The sequence below is a fragment of the Microcaecilia unicolor genome, chromosome 3, assembly GCF_901765095.1.
Source record: "Microcaecilia unicolor chromosome 3, aMicUni1.1, whole genome shotgun sequence".
NCBI classification, from domain to species: Eukaryota; Metazoa; Chordata; class Amphibia; order Gymnophiona; family Siphonopidae; genus Microcaecilia; species Microcaecilia unicolor.
In genome coordinates this window covers 433,014,213-433,027,029 of record NC_044033.1, presented here as the reverse complement: position 1 = coordinate 433,027,029, position 12,817 = coordinate 433,014,213, and the positions used below count along the sequence as shown (strand labels likewise).

The following is a 12,817-nucleotide window of genomic DNA, read 5'->3' as shown; positions in this document are numbered from 1 at the left end:
TGTGCATAAATAAAAATTCCAGTCCAAGTTTGGCTCCTAGATCTAAGAAGCTTTGTCGAGCCCGACTTACAATATTCTAGACAACTGAAGTGAGTAGGGAAGGGATGTAGGCCAAACCAAACAAACTGGTCTCCAGAGGTTGAGTGTAGTAAATTTTACTACAACCAATCTCTGGAGACCAGTTTGTTTGGTTTGGCCTGCATCCCTTTTCTGCTCCTTCAGCTGTAAAGACTTTTTGTAGGGAACCACTCCTTCTTTTGTTTGGTGTTACTCAATATTCTAATCATAGACAAAAACTTTCCTTATATGGAGAAAGCTCACTCTTGCCAGTTCAATTTTATTCCTAAAATAAAGCACTTAACTACTGTAGCAATTAAAGCTGTCCGGTCAGGTTCTGTAAATTGATTTCCAATGTGTTTCAGTTACAGAACCGCTGCTTCAGGGAATTAGAAACCTTGTGCTTTTGCAGTGGTTCTGTACCATGAAACAAGTTGGAAATGAATTTACAGGACATGGCCTGACAGCTTTAATTGATACAATAGTTAAGTGCTTTATTTAACAAATTTGAAAGTTGGACTGGCAAGCATGAGTTTGCTCTGTTTAAAGTAAGGTTCTTTTGGTCTACGATTACAATATTAAGTGAAGAGCTTAAGGAAGTAAAAACTGTAACCTGCTCACCGACGCTGTTTTCCTTCCTCAATTAATATATGCCATGATATTTAAGTGACAGAGGCATATTTTCAAAGCACTTAGACTAAATGCTTTAAAAATGAGCCCCAAAGCATATAAAGAAGGTATTTTGTCCTAATGTATATCTTTGCACATTCAATATACTCATGAACAGAAATGAAAGAGCAAATCTGCTGCTGAACTGTTAACATGCTTTCTCAGAAAACAGAAGGACCTCAGTCATTATGGAATACCAATATTGTCGAGGGGTGTGTGTGTTTAATACAGTTTAAAATGAATAGAAAAAAATATTTTTAAATGTATTATCATGGAGTATACCCTAGTCCCTATACTTTTTGAAAGTGTAAATAAATCAATTCACTTTTACTCCTCTCAGGATTTTACAGACCTCTATCATACCCTCCCTGAGCAGTCTCTTTCCAAGCTGAAGAATCCTAACCTCTTAAGACTTTCCTTATATGAAAGGAGTTCCATACTAAATCATTTTGATCGCCCTTCTTTGTACCTTTTCTAATTCAGACGTATCTTTTTTTTTTTTGAGATACAGCAACCAGAACTGAACATAGTATTCAAAGTGAGTTCAAATCAAGGAGCAATACAAAGGCATTTTAATATTTTCTGTCTTATTTTCTATCCATTTCCTAATAATTCCTAGCATTATTTGTTTTGGGTTTTTTGCCATTACCATACATTGAGACGATTTCAGCGTATTTAGTAACGTTAAGTCTTGACTTACAAATGTGTTAATACTTTTTAAAGGGGTTAATAACACCTGGACAAGGATGAATAAGTGGATATAGTGTGCTTACAGAAGGTGTCTGCCTCCTGGCCCATGATTTTTAATTTTCTGACAAATTTGTTTGCGGCTAATTTGCAAAGCACTCAGACTTACAAAGTTCCATACGTTCCTATGTAACTTTGCAAGTCTAAGTACTTTGAAAATAATGCCTCTTTGTCTATGTCTTAATGCAGTTTTTATAATGCATGACTAAATAGTAATGTCCACAATAGAGAAAGTAAATTTGGTAACCCCACCAGGGTGCTTTTTAATATAACTATCAATATTAACTAGAAAAGGAAGTAACAAGTCAGGTAATCAAATTTTCCTTTTTTGTGTGTGATCAGCAAGTTGTTAAAAAACAAAAAAGATTGTAAGGAACTGCAAAACTGGAAGTCTGGGAATCTAAATGCCTGGGTTCCACATTCCCCCCCCCCTCAAAAAAACAAAAAATAATAAAAAAGAATCTTGAGGTCATTGTGGACAATACACTGAAGTTCCCAGCTCAGTGTGTAGCTGCAGACAAAAAAAACAACAAAAAACGAATATTAGGAACTGTTAGGGAAGAACTGCAAAATAAAATAAAACAGGTATCATAATGCCTCTGTATAGATCCATGATACAAACTAAGGGCCCTGTTTACTAAGCAGCGTTACAGGCGCGTTAACCATGTACGCACCTACAATATTCCTATAGGCGTCTACATGGTTAGCACGTGTGCTAAGTGTAGGTGTGCTAAAAACACTAATGCACCTTAGTAAGCAAGGCCCTAATTATGAAAATCTTAGGGCAAACAATCGAAAAAGCCTTAATATTTTGATTAGTTCAGATATATGTTTCCTTCTTGGGGAGCTCTGGAAAAATATTTTTGTCTCCTTTTACAAAGTCAACCCAGTGATACTACTACTAATCATCATTTCTAAAGCGCTACTAGACGTACGCAGCGCTCTACACTTGAACATGAAGAGACAGTCCCTGCTCAACAGAGCTTACAATCTAATTAGGACAGACAAACAAGAGATAAGGGAATATTGAAGTGAAGATGATAAAATAAGTGTTCTGAACAAGTGAATAAGGGTTAGGAGTTAAAAGCAGCATCAAAAAGGTGGGCTTTTAGCTTAGATCTGAAGACGGCAAGAGATGGAGCTTGATGTACTGGCTCAGGAAGTCTATTCCAGGCATATGGTGCAGCAAGATAAAAGGAACGGAGTCTGGAGTTAGCAGTGGAGGAGAAGGGTGCAGATAAGAGAGATTTACCCAGTGAACGGAGTTCCTGGGAAGGAATGTAGGGAGAGATGAGAGTGGAGAGGTACTGAGAAACTGTAGAGTGAATGCACTTATAGGTCAATACAAGGAGTTTGAACTGGAAACGGATAGGAAGCCAGTGAAAGACTTGAGGAGAGGGTTAATATGAACATAACGACACTGGCGGAATATTAGTCGTGGAGCAGAATTTTGAACAGATTGAAGAGGAGAGAGATGGCTAAGTGGGAGAACTGTGAGAAGGAAATTGCAATAGTCTAAGCGAAAGGTGATGAGTGTGGATGAGGGTTCTGGTAGTGTGCTCAGAAAGGAAAGGACGAATTTCGGAGATATTATAGAGAAAGAGAAACGATAGGTTTTACCAGTCTGTTGAATATATGCAGAGAAGGAGAGGGAGGAGTCGAAGATGACCCCAAGGTTACGAGCTGATGAGACAGGAAGGATGAGAGTGTTATCCACAGAAATATAGAATGGGGGAGGAGGAGAGGTTGGTTTAGGGGGAAAGATAAGAAAGCTCAGTCTTGGTCATGTTTAGTTTCAGATGGCGCTGAGACATCCAGGCAGCAATGTCAGACAGGCAGGCTGATACTTTGGCCTGGATTTCGGCTGAGATTTCTGATGTGGAGAGGTAGATCTGGGAGTCATCAGCATAAAGATGATACTGAAAACCATGGGATGAGATCAGAGTACCAAGAGAAGAAGTATAGATGGAGAAAAGAAGAGGTCCAAGGACAGATCCCTGAGGTACACCAATTGACAGTGGGATAGAAGTAGAGGAGGATCCACTAGAGTATACACTAAAGGTACACTGGGAGAGATAAGAAAACCAGGAAAGAACAGAGCCCTGAAAGCCAAGTGAGGACAGCGTATCAAGGAGTAGGCAGTGATCAACACTACTACTACTTAACATTTCTAAAGCGCTACTAGGGTTACGCAGCGCTGTACAGTTTAAAAAATGAAGGCCAGTCCCTGCTCAAAGGAGCTTACAATCTAATGGACAGTGTCAAAAGTAGCAGATAGCTCAAGAAGGATGAGGATGGAATAGAGACCTTTGGATTTGGTCAGGAACAGATCATTGGAGACTTTAGCAAGTGCTGTTTCAGTTGAATGAAGGGGGCGAAAGCCAGATTGAAGTGGATCAAGAATAGCTTGAGATGAAAGAAAGTCAAGGCAACGGTGGTGAACAGCACGTTCAAGTATCTTGGATAGGAAATAGAGGAGGGAGATGGGGCGATAGTTGGAAGGACAGGTAGGGTCCAATGAAGGTTTTTTTAAGGAGTGGTGTGACTATGGCATGTTTGAAGGCATCAGGAACAGTCGCAGTGGACAGTGAAAGATTGAGGATATGACACATAAAAGGGATGACAGTAGGAGAGATAATGTTAAGTAGATGGGTGGGAATAGATAGTTAGTTTCAAGGAGGAAATAAGATGTATAGTTTACTCTTCAGTGATTTCAGAAAAGGAAGAAAAGGAGGCAGGGGTTGGAGGGTTGAGAGAATGGACTAAGGGAAGGAGAGGTGGAGGTGACCTGGTTGAGAATTCAAGTTTAAATCTTGTGAACTTTATCAAGAAAGAACTCAGCCAGAGTCTGGGAGGAAAGTGAAGGGGGGGTTGGAGGTGAAGGCACTTTGAGGAGAGAGTTCAGTGTGGGAAAGAGACGTCGAGGGTTTGAGCCAAGAAAATTTGTCAACTGCATGTAATAGTCCTGTTTGGCAAGTAAAAGAGCAGACTGGAAGGAGGTGTGGCAAATGTGACGAAGATATGCAGTCCTTAGAGAGTTTACAATCTAAGTTTTAGTACCTGGAGCAATGGAGGGTTAAGTGACTTGCCCAAGGTCACAAGGAGCTGCAGTGGGAATTGAACCTAGGTTGCCAGGATCAAAGCCTGCTGCACTAACCATTAGGCTACTTAGGCTTCATTGCATTTGCCATGCTGGAATCGCTAGCACGGCTTTGTAACAGGGGCCCTTTTTTGGAACATTTTTTTTTCCTTTTAGATCTATGATGCAACAGAACACCAAGGGCCCTGTTTACTATGCTACGCAAACTTTTTAGCATGCGCCAAGAGACACCCATAGGAATATAATGGGTGTCTATCGTTAGCACACGCTAATCAAGTAGTAATGTATGCAGTTCTGGTCACCCCATTTAGAAGAACTAGAAAAGGTTCAGAGAACCATTTAAAAAAAATGAGGGGGAGGCTAAACAGTTTAGGGATCTTTTGCCTAGAGAACAGACAATTAAGAGAAGAGATGAGGTCTGTAAAATCTTGAATGGGGTGAAACTGTTGTCCTAGTACTATTTGGAAGGGTGAACAAGGGGACATATCATGAAGTTAATAGGTAGCATATCATAGGATTTTTTTTCCTTAGTTCACAGCTGAGCAGTGGAATTTATTGCCAGAGGATGTGAAGAAATAATTAGCATTATTGGGTTTAAAAAGAATTTAGTCAAGTTCATGGAGGAAAATCCCACAAACCATTATTAGCCAGGCCAGTGGTATTGATAGTTGCTCTTAGAACAAGTGCAAGAATGTGTACAGGGAACCAGTGATTATTTAGTTGCCTACTTTTTGTGCTGTTTTGAAGGGTGTGGAAGAGGGATAGCTTCTTTCATATCCTAACCTTTTGTGTCTCCCATTATTATCTTTCCCTCTTCTTCACCTAATCACCATCTCTATCACTTGTGGCATAGTTGGGCCAAAGCGTGAATTATGTTGCACACAAAAAACATGAAAAGTCTACCAGCATGTAAACACAAACTAGGCAAAAAAAAAAAAAAAAAAAAAAAACTTATGTGAAAAAAATGTTTAAAAAGATACTACTACAGCTGATAGATATACCTACAATAGACAAACAAAACCCTGAAGAGGGAGAATTTTGTCTTCTGCAGTAACAAAACTTTAGAAAAGCACTTCCTTTTTATACTATCTTTAAAAAGAACTGGTTGTTTCAGTGAGTGACCCTAACCTCACCTGATGCTATGATCTTTGGAAAAGTGTCAGAGATTAGAACACATATATAGGCATCTCATATGACCCAATGGTACAATCCTTACTGAATGTGGCAGCGCGATTTCTGTGCATAGTGAAGAGGTGGGATCATTTTACCCCTCGTCTGAGATCGCACTGGCTTCCAATCAAGTTTGGGATTCAATTTAAGATTCTTACCTTGACTTTCAAAGTCGTACATAATGGTGTCTGTCCCAGATTATCCTGCTGCTCAGAAAGTACCTTAAGCTCCCCACTTAATGACCACAGACTAGTCCTGTCTGGCCCTCCATGGCACAGTGGTTGTCTATGCATCATGGTTTTTTTTTTCTTTTTAGCGCCTCACTTATGGAATAAACTACCTTCAGAAATGCGACAGAATCATCCTATTCATTATTTAAGTCCAAATTAAAGATATTTTCAGAGGCTTTTGGGGTATGGTGACACTGGATGGCAAGAGATAAGCAGTGCTGGCATATTCTATATACTGTTACTCTAAGTTGAATGAATAATCTCTATGATTGTTCTTTTCTATAAAATGACTAGAGTTCCTTTTTCTTTTATAAACCTAGATTTGGCTACGTCCTAGATTGGCAATCCAGTAAACTGCAAAATAAACTATCAGAGATGCTTTTCTCTGAAACACAAAATTTCCTATTCATCACACCCCACATCAGCTTCCCCTCACCCTACACCTGTCAAAACAATTTCAGACAGGTAATATGCCATACATCCTGCAGCCATCAACTATGACAAATTATCCCGTTGTACATTCAAGTATATTTATGTTCAGCTGAATTAAAATAAAAAACAATTAAAAAGAAAACCCCCCACACACACATTTTTCAACACTTACCATGGAGCATAGAATTCTATCAGCCATAGGCTGTTGCTTTGAATTACTTCACTATTAAAATTTGTGGGTGTTAGTTGTACGACATCATCACTAGAGGAATATAAACTATTCACTGCCAAGACCAGTGTGCAGGCCACTGCACCTAAAGAAACAACAACAAAAAAAAAAAAAAAAAGAGGAAAACACATTCAACATTTGTAGAAGAGAATAGGACACTTTTAGTTATTGCTGAACATATACTGCAATCTCCTGACAGCCAGGAAGTGTAATGCACATATTATAGCATGGTTCTAAAAATACAATATATAAACTACAGCTGCGATATACGTTGAATAGATTTTCAAACCATTTCCTCCCACTCAAATACATTTTATATTAATGATTTTTTTTTTTTTTTTTTTTTTTAATTTTGCAGTTCATTGATATGTCCCATATCTTTTCAACAAGTATATTAGCATGATTCATTTAGGTCAGTGGTTCCCAAACCAGACAGTTGGATTTTAAGAATATCTACAATGAATATTCATGATAAAAGATTTGCATGCACATGCAATTCTATCTCATGCATGTTCATTGTGGATACCCTGAAAACCTGACTGACTGGGGGGGGGGGGGGGGGGGGGGGGGTCCCCCAGGACAGGTTTGGGTGCTCATTTTAAAAGCACATAGACTTACAAAGTTACTTAGGGGCTCATTTTCAAAGCACTTAAACATACAAACTACCATAGTAACATGGTACTTTGTATGTCTATGTGCTTTAAAAATGAGCCTCTTTTAACCTACACCCAACTTAAGTCATGATGGTCTGCACATAGGAATCTATTCTATAAATGGTGCCCAAATTTGGGTGCTGATAAAAATTAATGCTAAGCGTTATTCTATAAAACGATGCTCAGAGTTGGGCACAAACCTTGTGTAAATTCTCATGCCTAAATTAGGTACAGATCTCCCGTGTTCTATAAAACCGTTCAAATTCCTGGAACGTCCCTGATCTGGCTATGCCCCTCCCATGGCCACGCCCCTTTGCGGATGCACACAAAAAAGGTTTACGTTTGGATCCCGGTGCCTAAAAATGTGTGCACAAGTTTTAATTAATGCCAGTTAGTGCTGATAATTATTACAGTCCAATTATCAGCTCTAGTTAGCATGTTGATCAATTCAATTACATGCACAAAGTGGAAGCGTATGTGCGATTCTGAGAACCATATATAGAATTAGGGTGAAAATGATTTTTGTTCAAATACAAAGTCTGAGATATAAAAGCGCTTTTGTTTTCTCACTCTTCATGCCTACTTACTTCTGTTTCTGCCTTTGGTACAATCTGCTACCAGTGAGAGAATTCCACAGAAACATTTATCAGGCTATATAAAACTAGAGGGAGAAAAGAGGTGTAGCTGAAAAAAATACTTTGAGCTTGACTCAGCCCCATTTGGGATTCAAAATTTCTGTAAAAGTTATTGGCCTCCTTAGTTATTTTAGCCAATTACAACAGGTACATAGCCATGCATAAACTATTATATCAGCTCTCTTCAAACTGTTTATCCTTATGACCCCTTTCTCACACCTGAAGTGTCACATGAACCCACATGATAGACCAGTGTGTCCTGGAGTACCCCATGCCAGTCAGGTTTTCAGGATATCCACAATGAATCTGCATGAACTTGATTTGCATTCACTGCCTCCATTATATGCAAATCTCTGTTCTACTCTGGGCTCCAGTCTCTAAGGAGCTAGGGGCCTGTGAAGATTCACCAACCGACTGTACTGTGCTGACTGCCAGAGGCAGGGAGGTTTCCACTATTTCTGTGGGCTCATTCACTGAGGTGACCTCATTTGAAATACTGACCCACAGTTTAGGAACCACTATATTATGTTATACTTAATAATACCCCATTTTAAAAAGGCTAGAGAAAATTATTTATTTCTGCTGAACAATTATCAAACACATACTCCTTAATGATGAGTATGATGCTCTGGATCCAGTCTGGAGGCAGGGGGACCTTCCCACGGCATTCACAATCTCCCCCCTCCCACCCCCAGGGACTGTTGCACCCGTTCATGCATTACTGATGAGGGAGCTAAAGTTGATCAGAGGCAGGACCATCAGCCCCCAATTTGGCTTCCCCTGACCCTGCCCCCTCCTGGGCTGTTTCTACTGACAGAAACAGCTCATCACAAGCTAGGCAAATGAACTGGCAGCTGTGCAAGTTGGTGTTTGTCTTGTTCAGTTTCGGTTAGTGATCAGGTATTATAGTAGGTCTGTTTGATTATGTGGGTTCATCGGAGAAGAATTTTCTAAAGAAGCGTGCCTTGATGCCTTAAATGAACGTTTACTGCTGTTCATTGTCTATACCAGAAAATAGTAGAAATTCTTGCAGGATTGAACCACTATAGTGTATTGAGGTTTTTAGGGGAAAGTCTCATATAGTCACAGGGGTCTCTTGCATTATCTCGCTCGCCAATCAAGTGAACCCCTCTAGATGATAGTTTTAATCATAGACAAAACCCCCTACCTTCCTCAGTGTACGAAAAACAAACTTTTATAGTTTTTATCTTTTTGGATTTACCACTTAAGAGACCCTGGAACCCAAAGGGCTTAATACATACATACATTGGGGATGCTTTATGTGAAACACAATCAAGACTCCGGATGTGCCAGGAGACGTGATTTCCGGTATATCTACCGTTGATAAAACGCCGCCGCCATGCATTTGCATGGAGGCCAACAGATAAGACAACAGAGTGAAAGTGAGCCGTGACGATGATTACATTTGCTGGAGGAACAGTGGTAATGCAAATGCTGACAGGCCCATTTTTGTTTCAACGGATCCGGTGATACATTTATCCCTTGACAAAGCTTTGAAAGCGAAACAGGTACCTGTCGGGGTTTGCATGCACACCGGAATACTCATAAGTAATTTTTGAGCCTACCATCGTTAGCATTGAAACGGTTAAAAGACAGAGTGTGCGTGGGTGAAGCGTTAAGTGCATCCAACGATGCATTTAGCAACACAGCAGTGAAACTAAAAAGATAAAGATAAAAACTATAAAAATTTGTTTTTCGCACACTGAGGAAGGTAGGGGGTTTTGTCTATGATTAAAACTGTCACCCAGAGGGGTTCATCTGACTGGCGAGCAAGAAAATGCAAGAGACCCCGGTGACTATATGAGACTTTCCCCTAAAACCCTCAATACACTATTGTGGCTAACTCCTGCAAGAATTTCTACTATTTTCTGGTATTGCATAAGTTTGCTTTTGAGTACAATAGCGCCATACTAGTGTGTGGCAGTTAACTGTTTATAGCCTTATGTTCTGCTTACTCGTGTTATACATCGCATTTAGTGAATTTCTTCAAAAAGCGGTAAATAAATACTAACAAATATATAAAACATTAATGTTCCACTCTTGTTAAAAGACACTACCAAGTTAATACCTGCGAGACTCTCAAAATGTTTTGATCTAGCAGTTTGTTTCTGTTCTTATTTTACCCAGCTCAACTGGATTCAGGGCGAGATCTGATGCCATGAGCTTTCATAAACACTATTCAGGGGGTGTTTCACTATTTTATCTCTCTCTTCCCCACACAAATACTTTTAGTTTGATCACTGTAACAACAATCCTGGGCTGGACATATAGCCTTGTTCCCTTCACAGCATTGTAACTATGACCCTCTAGGTCAGTCAACATTCATAATGGCCCTGACCGCTGGCGCTATGAATGCTCTCTTTGCAATATGCACAGCAGACTGACAGAGCAGAAGCTCTAACCTGGAATGAAACCAAGAAGCTTCCACATGAAAGTACACAGCACTTACTACCTAACCTACTGTGCTTAGTCCTTAAGGAGGGCTCTTAATCCAGTAAATTCAAGACTGTCCTTGTCACTGAAACTCACTTGCATGCCCTGATCTTTTAATCCAGCCATCAAGACATCCCTACACCCATTGTAACTTTTGGTTAGAGTACCCCCCCCCCCCCCACCCCCGATAGTTAGATCCATCACTGTATGTAGCAGTAGATAATCTTACTTTCATTAAGAAGCAGTACTGCGGGGTAGCTTCTGCACCAAATTAAAGAATATTTTTCTAAAAGATATGTTGGAGGTACTTTTAAGTCCAATCATTGTTTACACCTATCATATAGTTCTGATATGGATCAATAGACTGGATGGACCGTACTCACTTACTATGTTACTATGCAATAGCAAGTGATACCAGTTTGTGTTATTCAAAGAGAGATAATGTTGGATGTACTTTTAAGTCCACTCATTGTTTACACCTACCCCAAAAGTTCTGATATGGATCAATATGCAAGAACATTAGGAACAGAAAGTGATACCAGTTTATGCTATTCAAAGAGAGAAAGCAAGCCATGAACTATCTGCCACCGTCACTCAAGTATACCACAAAAACGCCCAGTAATCACACTCTTAGCTAAGTCATCCTCAACTTTAATTTATAAATAAGAGTATTTATGGCTAGGCATGGGGGTGTTTTAAATGGAGAAAAGCCATCCGTCCAACTAAAGCAAACAGCAACATCAGAAAATATATTATAGAAGATAAAGGCCATAAGGCCCAACCCAACACATCACTCTAGCTCTGCTTTGAACACAGCAGGACATGTGTTAAGTTATGTCCAAGAAAAAAGGTACCATCTTATTTTCTTTTCCATGTTTTATTTCTGTTGATCACAGCAGAAAACACTCCACATTTCTAAGCTACTCGCCACCTCAATACATTACAAAGCGCTGACCTACTCAGGACCACTCTCAACTCTCTGTGGATGGGTCAAAACAAAGCTTCCGCATGGGCCACTACAAACCACTATATTTATAAACATAAGATAACAACACAAGTCAGAACTACTCTCATATGGGATGGACAATGGAGAGGACTCCAACAGCATCACAACTTCCACGAACGAGTATGTGAGTGGAAGCCTCGGGAGCAACACCGTCTCCAACATCAACACATTCCCACACAGCAGCAGCGCCGAGTAAAAGCCAGAGCCCATACCAAACACGAAGCGCCTCATCGTCATCCCGCTGGAAGTCTTCTGTCCTAACAGGCCACTTCCTCGCTGTGCTAGCGACAATTCCTTTACCCTCACCGCGCACGCAATACATACAAGCCTCCACTATGCCGAATGGGTGACTGCTCCAGCCGTGTCTGAAGCTTATTGGTCCATCCAGGCCCTCATTCATGTTAATAGCCAATCAAAAGCGGACGTGTAGTTCCAAGCCGCCTGCTGAGGGAGGTGGAGGAAAGCAATTCGCCGTGCGCAACCTCTACCCTCAAGAAAAAAGGGACAAAACAGGCTCTAACTGTACCGCCCCTTCCCGGACGGCCATCTTAAAGTTGGCAAGATGCGCTTGGATTACAGAGCGTTATGTAGGAGAAAAGTAGCGGTAGACTAGTGAAGTAGTATTAACTCATAAGAGATTCGGAGTGAAAAAGTGTAAAGTATTTTCCTATTCTGGTTATTTGAGAATTTGTGAGGGGCATTTCTGATATGACATCTAAATCCGATTTTCAGAGCAGCCAAGCGGTCCCGATTTTTGAGAGGCAGATTTTAGTACACACCGCCAGCCCTGCCCCACTCTTGGCGTATATCTCAATCCCCCATCCAGCATCTGTGCCCCCCCCCCCCACAAGCATAACCACTTTGAGCTTAAACCCACTCCAAAATTGTGCCATTGGTTGAATCGCTGGCAGAGATGCCAAAGCCCCACTAGTTGAAGAGGTTCACTCTATGAGCTTCCTACCCCACTGTTTGAGCAGCAGCAGTCAACAGCCAGCTTCAACTGCCAATGCTGGCCCTCCCACATATGCTCAGTGCAGGCACTTGAAAATGGAAAATAAGATGATACCTTTTTATTGTACTAGCCTTTTTCAATTAGCTTTATCAATAGAAATCAAACAAAATAAAACATGGAAAAGAAAATAAGATGATACCTTTTTTATTGGACATAACTTAATACATTTCTTGATTAGCTTTCGAAGGTTGCCCTTCTTCGTCAGATCGGAAATAAGGGCAACCTTCGAAAGCTAATCAAGAAATGTATTAAGTTATGTCCAATAAAAAAGGTATCATCTTATTTTCTTTTCCATGTTTTATTTTGTTTGATTTCTATTGATAACCTTAAGAGTGGACTAACACGGCTACCACACTCCTCAATTAGCTTTCAAAGACCAAAACCTCCTGCTTCTGGTCAGGTCAGGACAGTATACTGTTCTTA

At 40.2% G+C, this 12,817-nt stretch overlaps 1 protein-coding gene across 1 annotated transcript in view; it reads right to left on the bottom strand.

The window, feature by feature from the left end:
* The window catches only part of PDIA6 (protein disulfide isomerase family A member 6), a 121,294-nt gene extending 109,581 nt beyond the window's left edge, over window positions 1-11,713 (bottom strand). The window contains 2 exon segments of the mRNA XM_030198863.1: window positions 6,578-6,719; window positions 11,595-11,713. Of these exon segments, the coding sequence (XP_030054723.1) occupies window positions 6,578-6,719; window positions 11,595-11,619 (167 nt within the window). The 5' untranslated portion in view covers window positions 11,620-11,713.
* Between the last annotated feature and the right edge of the window lie 1,104 nt (window positions 11,714-12,817).